General features: G+C 40.7%; 1 protein-coding gene across 1 annotated transcript; it reads left to right on the forward strand.

The window, feature by feature from the left end:
* The first annotated feature begins 6,862 nt into the window (after positions 1 to 6,862).
* LOC110148183 (olfactory receptor 2V2-like) lies at positions 6,863 to 7,810 on the forward strand. The gene has a single exon (XM_020910093.1). The coding sequence runs from the start codon at positions 6,863 to 6,865 to the stop codon at positions 7,808 to 7,810; it is 948 nt and encodes a 315-aa protein (XP_020765752.1).
* The last annotated feature ends 1,048 nt before the right edge of the window (positions 7,811 to 8,858 follow it).

Here is an 8,858-nt window from a genome sequence, read left to right on the forward strand (position 1 = left end):
ATTCAGGGTATCTTTTGACTTCCTACTTTGCATCCCTATGATGAAAAGGGCACATTTTTGTGTGTGTTAGCTCTAGAATGTGCTGTCAATCTTCATAGAACTGGTCAACTTCAGCTTCTTTGGCATTAGTGGTTGAAGCATAGACTTGGATTACTGTAATGTTGAATGGTTTGCCTTGGAAATGAACTGAGATTATTCTGTCATTTTTGAGATTGCACCTGAGTACTGCATTTTGGACTCTTGTTGACTATAAGGTCTACTACATTTCTTCTAAAGGATTTTTGCCCACAGTAGTTGATGTAATGGTCATCTGAATTAAATCCACCCATGCTTGTACATTTTAATTCACTGATTCCTAAGATGTCAACGTCACTCTTGCCATCGCCTGCTTGACCACTTTCAATTTACCTTGATTCATAGACCTAACGTTCCAAATTCCTATGCAATATTGTTCTTTACAGAATCAGGCTTTACTTTTTACCACCATACACATCCACAGCTGAATATCATTCCCACTTTAGCCTAGCCACTTCATTCTTTCTGGACTTATTAGTAACTGCCCTCAGTTCTTCCCTAGTAGCATACTGGACACTTTCTGACCTGGAGAGCTCATCTTCTGATGTCATATCTTTTTGCCTTTTCATACTGTCCATGGGGTTCTCCAGACACAAATACTGGAGTCAGTTACCATTTCCTTCTGCAGTGGACCATGTTTTGTCACAACTCTTCACTATGACCCGTCTGTCTTGGGTGGCCCTGCATGGCATGGCTCATAACTTCACTGAGTTATGCAAGCCCGTTTATGATGACTAGGCTGTGATCTATGAAGGGGCTTGCCACATCCAGCACAGTGGATGAGAAAGACCTGAAACCCAGGCGAGCACGTAATTAAAAGACAGACACATATAATCTGGCAAGAGGAATCAGAAGGCCCTCCTGCTCTCCATGGCAGGAAGACCAGATGGCTCCTTTCAGCCCGCACTTTATTGATAGAAATCACATGAGATCATTAAGAAATAGCTATACTGGGGAGTTTGATCAGCACACCACAAAGCGGGAGTAAAGTTAGGGCTCTTCAGTTAGTCAGGAACATCTTGCTTTGTTTCCATGGGAACAGACACAGGGGCAGGCAGTGAAGTGGAGGAGAGAGCACATCCCACCCCAAGTATGTCCTTTTGGCATGCTTACTAGGACAGTCAGGAGGGTGCAGTTTGCCGCACCCTCGAGTCATGGGGCAGGTTCTGGTCTCTGCTCCATCAGGCTGCAACAGGGGCTTTTATCTTTCATTTATCTGTAATACTTTTGAAATATTCATCAAATCTGAATGAGAGCCTATCCAAGTAGTGTATTCTTGGTGAAGGTTTTAACCTTTCATCACTTTAAATATAGCTTGTAAAGTTTCTGCTGAAAGTCAACCGATAGCCTAATGGTAGTTCCTTTATATGTAACGTGTTGCTTTTTCCTTGCTGCTTTTAATATTCTCTCTTCATCCTTAATTTTTGCCATTTTAATTACAATGTGTTATGGAGTGGTACTCTTTGGATTGATTGTATTAGGGATCCTTTGTGCTTCCTGGACTTGGATGTCCGTTTCCTTTCTAAGATTAGGGAAGTTTTCAGCTATTATATCTTAAAATATGTCCTCTAGACATTTTTCTCTTCTTCTGGGGTTAGTACTGGCTCATTTGAGGGAGAACTAGATTCTGGTTGTGGGGCAAGGATTTAGTGGATCCTGGATCTAATGTTGGCTTGTTTTGGTGTAGGGTCAGTTTCTAACATGATTGGGAGTGGTTTGTTGTTGTTTTTTTTCATAATGGTATATATTTAATGGTGTTTATGATTAGTTATTATAATTTTTAATTAATTTATTTTAATTGGAGGCTAATTACTTTACAATATTGTAGTGGTTTTTGCCATACATTGACATGAATCAGCCATGGGTGTACATGAGTCCCCCATCCTGAACTGCCCTCCCGCCTCCCTCCCCATCCCATCCCTCAGGGTTGTCCCAGTGCACTGACTTTGAATGCCTGTTTCATACATCAAACTTAGACTGGTGATCTATTTCACATATGGTGATATACATGGTTCAATGCTATTCTCACAAATCATCCCACCCTCGTTTTCTGCCAGAGAGTCCAAAAGTCTGTTCTTTATATCTGTGTCTCTTTTGCTGTCTTGCATATAGGGTCTTCGTTACCATATTTCCAAATTCTATATATATGCATTGATATACTGTATTGGTGTTTTTCTTTCTGACTTACTTCACCCTGTATAATAGGCTCCAGTTTCATCCACCTCATTAGAACTGATTCAAATGCATTCTTTTTAATAGCTGAATAATATTCCATTGTGTACATGTACCACAGCTTTCTTATCCATTCATCTGCCGATGGGCATCTAGGTTGCTTTCGTGTCCTAGCTATTATAAACAGTAGTGTGATGAACATTGGGGTACATGTATTTCTTTCAATTCTGGCTTCCTCAGTGTGTATGCCCAGCAGTGGGATTGCTGGGTTGTATGGCAGTTCTATTTCCAGCTTTTTAAGGAATCTCCACACTGTTCTCCACAGTGGCTGTACTAGTTTGTATTCCCACCAACAGTGTAAGAGAGTTCCCTTTTCTCCACACCCTCTCCAGCATTTACTGTTTGTAGATGTTTTGATAGCTGCCATTCTGACCAGTGTGAGATGGTACCTTATTGTGGTTTTGATTTGCATTTCTCTGATAATGAATGACGTTGAGCATCTTTTCCTGTGTTTGTTAGCCACCTGTATGTCTTCTTTGGAAAATGTCTGTTTAGTTATTTGGCCCATTTTTTGATTCGGTCATTTATTTTTCTGATATTGAGCTGCATGAGCTGCTTGTGTATTTTTGAGATTAATTCTTTGTCAGTTGCTTTGTTTGCTATTATTTTCTTCCATTCTGAAGGCTGCCTTTTCACCTTGCTTATAGTTTCCTTCATTATGCAAAAATTTTTAAGTTTAATTAGGTCCCATTTGTTTAGCTTTGCTTTTATTTCCATTACTCTGGGAGGTGGGTCACAGAGGATCCTGCTGTGATTTATATCAGAGAATGTTTTGCCTATGTTTTCTTCTAGGAGTTTTATAGTTTCTGGTCTTACATTTAGATCTTTAATCCATTTTGAGTTTATTTTTGTGTATGGTGTTAGAAAATGCTCTAGTTTCATTATTTTGCAGATGATTGACCAGTTTTCCCAGCATCACTTTTTAAGAGATTGTCTTTTCTCTATTGTATATTCTTGCCTCCTTTGTCAAAGATAAGGTGTCCATAGGTGTGTGTATTTATCTCTGGGCTTTTTATTTTGTTCCAATGATCTATATTTCTGTCTTTGTGGCAGTATCATACTGTCTTGATGACTGTAGCTTTGTAGTATATTCTGAAGTCAGGCAGGTTGATTCCTCCAGTTCCATTCTTCTTTCTCAAGATTGCTTTGGCTATTTGAGATTTTTTGTGTTTCCATACAAATTGTGAAATTATTTATTCTAGTTCTCTGAAAAATACCGTTGGTAGCTTGATAAGGATTGCATTGAATGCATAGATTGCTTTGGGTAGTATAATCATTTTCACTATACTGATTCTTCTGATACAAGAACATGGTACATTTCTCCATCTATTTGTGTCATCTTTGATTTCTTTCATCAGTGTTTTATAGTTTTCTATATATAGGTCTTTTGTTTCTTTAGAATAGATTTATTCCTAAGTATTTTATTTTTTCATTGCAATGGTGAATGATATCGTTTCCTTCATTTCTCTTTCTGTTTTCTCATTGTTAGTGTATAAGAATGCAAGGGATTTCTGTGTATATATCCTGCAACTTTACTATATTCATTGATTAGCTCTAGTAATTTTCTGGTGCTGTCTTTAGGGTTTTCTATGTAGAGGATCATGTCATCTGCAAACAGTGAGAGTTTTACTTCTTCTTTTCCTATCTGGATTCCTTTTATTTCTTTTTCTTCTCTGATTGGTGTGGCTAAAACTTCCAAAACTATGTTGAACAGTAGTGGTGAGAGTGGGCACCCTTGTCTTGTTCCTGACTTTAGGGAAAATGCTTTCAAAGTTTTACCACTGAGGATAATATTTGCTGTGGGTTTACCATATATGACTTTTATTATGTTAAGGTATGTTCCTTCTATGCCTATTTTCTGGAGGGTTTTTTTTTTAATCATAAATGGATGTTGAATTTTGTCAAAGGCTTTCCCTGCATCTATTGAGATAATCATATGGTTTTTGTCTTTCAATTTGTTAATGTGAGGTATCACATTGATTGATTTGCAAATATTGAAGAATCCTTGCATCCTTGGGATAAAGCCCACTTGGTCATGATGTATAATCTTTTTAATATGTTGTTGGATTCTGTTTGCTAGAATTTTGCTGAGGATTTTTGCATCTATGTTCATCAGTGATATTGGGCTGTAGTTTTCTTTTTTGTGGCATCTTTGTCTGGTTTTGGTATTAGGGTGATGGTGGTCTCATAGAATGAGTTTGGAAGTTTACCTTTCTCTGCAATTTTCTGGAAGAGTTTGATTAGGATAGGTGTTGGATCTTCTCTAAATTTTTGGTAGAATTCAACTGTGAAGCCATCTGGTCCTGGGCTTTTGTTTGTTGGAAGATTTTTTATTACAGTTTTGATTTCTGTGCTTGTGATGGGTCTGTTAAAATTTTCTCTTTCTTCCTGGCTGTGGGTTCTAAAGTATCCCAGAACTGGTGCAGACCCAGGTATCTGGGCTAGATACCAGAGCAGCTGGCTGTCAAGTCCAAAGTATCTCAGAGCTGACACTGGTCTGTTTGTAAGTGTGGCCAAGGTTAGGGGGATCCTGAGGATGGTGTCAACTGCTGGTGCATGGGGCTATGGCCCAGGGGATTCTAGGCCCAGTACTGGCTCACTTGTAGGTGGAACCTGGTCTGAGGATCTCTGGCTAGAGAGCCCAGGTGTTCCAGCCCTCTGGCGAGTGGTACCAGATCCCAGGGTAGCTGACTGCAAGGCCCAAGGGATCCCAGGGCTGTGCTGGCAAGCTGGTGAGTGGACTGGGTCCTGTCACAGCCAGCTGTGTGATTGCAATGATCCTGAGGCTGGTGTCTGCACACTTGGTAGCCATATCTGGATCCCAGATCCTCTGTCTGCAGAGCTCTAAGTTTCCACAGTTGGTGTGTTAGCCTGCTGGTGGGTGGGACTGGGACCCAAAGGGTCCTGAGTCTGGTGTTTAACTGCTGATGGATGAGATTGGTGTTGGGGTTAATGCCAGCCCACTAGTGGACTGAACTGAGTCACAGAGTCTCTGCATACAGGACCCTAGGTATTTCTGGACTAGTGCCAGCATACCCATGTGTAGGGCCATGAGCTGGGCTGCCTAGTGGACACAGCCATGTCTCCTGGTAGCCATGGATTCAAGAGGTCTTAAGGCAGACTGTCAATTGGTGGGTGGAGCCATGTCCCTGCCTGGCTAAGTGCTTGACCTGAGGTGTCCTAGTACTCGTGTAGACAGGCTGATGAGTAGGGCTGGGTCCTGATGCTAATAAGCTAGAGGGAGGATTCCAAAATGGTACTAGTTATCATGAGCTCCTAAAAGTATCTTCCACCAGTGCTTATGTCCCCAAGGTGAGATCCAGTTCCCTCGTGCCTCTCCAGAGACTCTAACACCAGCAGGTTGATATGACCCAGATTCTGATCAAATTACTGCATCTACCCTGGGTTCCAGAGTGTGTGAGATTTCTGGTGTATCCTTTAAGGGTGAAGTCTATATTTCCCACAACCCTCTGTGACATCTGAAAGTAAACACTGACTGCCTTCACAGCCAAATGTTCTGGAGGCTCACCTTCCTGGGGCAGGACCTGCAGGCTGAGGAGCATAATGTGGGGTTTAAACCTGTTACTCCTTGAGGAAAATCTTCACAGTTTTAATTATCCTCCCATTGAAGGGTCATTCACCCAGGGGTTATGGTCTTGATTATATCATGAGTCATCCTCTCCTATTTGTCTCCTTATGGTTCCTTCTCTATATATTTACTTGTAGAGTATCTTTCCTGCTAGATTCTGGTCTTTCTCACCAACAGTTGCTCTCTTAAAAGTTATTTTTTCAGTTGGTCATGAGGGGAGATGAGCTTAGGGGTCTCCCTACTCTGCCATCTTGTCCTGAACACCCCCACTCAGTTGTTTTATAATTGTTGTGAAGTCGCTCAGTAGTGTCCGACTCTTTGCGACCCCATGGACTGTAGCCTACCAGGATCCTCAGTCCACTGGATTTTCCAGGCAAGAATACTGGAGTGGGTTGCCATTTCCTTCTCCAGGGGATCTTCCTGACCCAGGGATCGAAACTGGGTCTCCCACATTGTAGGCAGTGGCTATTATAACAAAACTCTACGAACAAAAAGAAAGATGTAGACTAAAAATCAACTTATGCTTCATTCCTTTCCTTTTTATAACACATATAAATTGTCTCTTAAGAATTAAATGATTCAAGCCCTGTTAGACATAATTTACCAAGTCAACATGATCTCTGATAAAAGGTTCAGTGTAATATAGTAAAGCCAATACTTTGTTGAAGGAAATTGACCAAAAAGCCTATGAAAGATAAAATAGTTCTTTCCATTCTTATTGGCACAGATACATCCCAATACAGCTATGTGGTCCAGTTCTGTAAACTAGAAACTTTCCTGTTGCTGTGTTAGGGATATGAAGGGTTGGCTGCTTCAATGTCCCAAAGCTTATGTTGTTAGACATTCATGAGTTACAAACATTACAGCTGCCTGAAGATATGGAATATAGAGGTCAATAAATAAATTTCAGTCAATCCAATATTTTTTTGTCCATGTTCTCAGGTAACCAGGAACATCAAATAAGCCATGGAGATACGGTTGAATCAATCATCTTCAGATGACTTTGTCCTCTTAGGCATCTTTTCCCACAGTCCCACTGACCTTGTTCTTTTCTCAGCAGTAATGATGGTCTTCATAATGGCCCTCTGTGGGAATGTCCTCCTCATCTGCCTCATCTACATGGATTCTCGACTTCATACACCCATGTACTTCTTTCTTAGTCAGCTCTCCCTCATGGACCTGATGTTGGTCTGCACCATTGTGCCTAAGATGGCGGTCAACCTCCTGTCTGGCAGGAAGTCCATCTCCTTTGTGGGTTGTGGCATACAAATGGGTCTTTTTGCCTCTCTCATGGGATCTGAAGGGCTCTTGCTGGGACTCATGGCTTATGACCGCTATGTGGCCATTAGCCATCCACTTCACTATCCTATCCTCATGAGTCAGAGGGCCTGTCTCCAGATTATTGGGAGCTCCTGGGCCTTTGGGATAATAGATGGTTTGATCCAGATGGTGGTAGTAATGACATTACCTTTCTGTGGCTTGAGGGAGGTGGACCACTTCTTTTGTGAGATGTTATCCTTATTGAAGCTGGCCTGTGCAGACACATCTATTTTTGAGAACTTTGCTTTTGTTTGCTGCATCATCATGCTGTTTCTTCCCTTCTCCATTATCGTGGCCTCCTATGCTCGCATCCTGAGAACTGTGCTCCACATGCACTCTGCTCAAGCTGGTAAAAAGTCTCTGGCCACTTGTTCCTCCCACCTGACAGCTGTGTTCCTCTTCTATGGGGCAGCCATGTTCATCTACCTGAGACCTAGGAGCTACCGGGCCCCAAGCCATGACAAGGTGGTATCTATCTTCTACACAGTCCTTACTCCTATGCTCAACCCCCTCATTTATAGCTTGAGAAACCAGGAGGTGATGGGAGCCCTGAAGAAGGGGCTGGACCATTGCAGAATTGGCAACCAAACCTGAACTTCAGGCCCGATATTGTGACTCTGTGATGTTGGATAAATAAACTCTATGTGAGGCTCAATTATCTTATTAATAAGAGAATCATGAAACCTGAAGCCTTGGAGAGGTCTTTTTAAATCCCGAGGAACTATTATCTGACTCTGATGGGAAGTAAAGAAAAAGGCTTTCCCCTTCCATCCTTTTTGGACTGTTCATATTGTTTAAAATGGAACGCAGGATTTTGTAAACTCAAGAGCAGTGTGGAAATAAGACATTGGGATTTTGGTCTCTTAAATTAAAATTGTTCATACTATCAGAGAATGCCCTGACCCTAACTTCCTCACTGGTAATCTCCGCCATAGAGTCAGAACCTACTATATGCCAAACACAGTTCTTTGTTTCTTATATGTTTACACAGGTCACTTGTCTTTTATTTGTATGTCTAGCACAAATATACCTTCACACTACTGTCTTAGATGAAATACTTCTAGATGACAAAAAAAGAAGTTAGTAAAATTCTCTAGAGAATGTGAATGCTTCACCCTAGTACTAGAATCATTATAATGACTTTCTCAAAGAATAAAAATGCAGTCTTTTAGATGCATGATGAAAGAAGTAAGTACTTGCTTATTGGTATATTCACATAAAGATATGCATAAATATTATATATACATATGCAAACTTCCAATGTAATCAGTCATTTTTTAAATTTATTTGTTTTTAATTGAAGGATGATTGCTTTACAATATTGGTTTGATTTCTGCCACACATCAACATGAACTAGCCATAGGTGTATATATGCCCCTTCCCTCTTGAAGCTCTCGCCCACCCGGTTACCCCTTTTCCTACTCCTCGTGGTTGTTAGAGCCCCAGTTTGAGTTGCCTGAGTCATATAGCAAATTTCCATTGGATCAGCCATATTTTATCATTTCAGTTTCTATCAATAAAACAGGAAAATTAGCTATATTATTTCTCCTTGGGGGATTAAGATTGAAACATAAATGGGAGAATTTGATCTGTTATTTCAAATTTATTTTCACACATTTTTATTTGAACCACTGGGATTATT

Source organism: Odocoileus virginianus, chromosome 3 (genome assembly GCF_023699985.2).
Source record: "Odocoileus virginianus isolate 20LAN1187 ecotype Illinois chromosome 3, Ovbor_1.2, whole genome shotgun sequence".
NCBI classification, from domain to species: domain Eukaryota; kingdom Metazoa; phylum Chordata; class Mammalia; order Artiodactyla; family Cervidae; genus Odocoileus; species Odocoileus virginianus.

Bases quoted from the DNA above. Each gene is read 5' to 3' on its own strand.
- LOC110148183 (XM_020910093.1), top strand. From the start codon at position 6,863: ATGGAGATACGGTTGAATCAATCATCTTCAGATGACTTTGTCCTCTTA.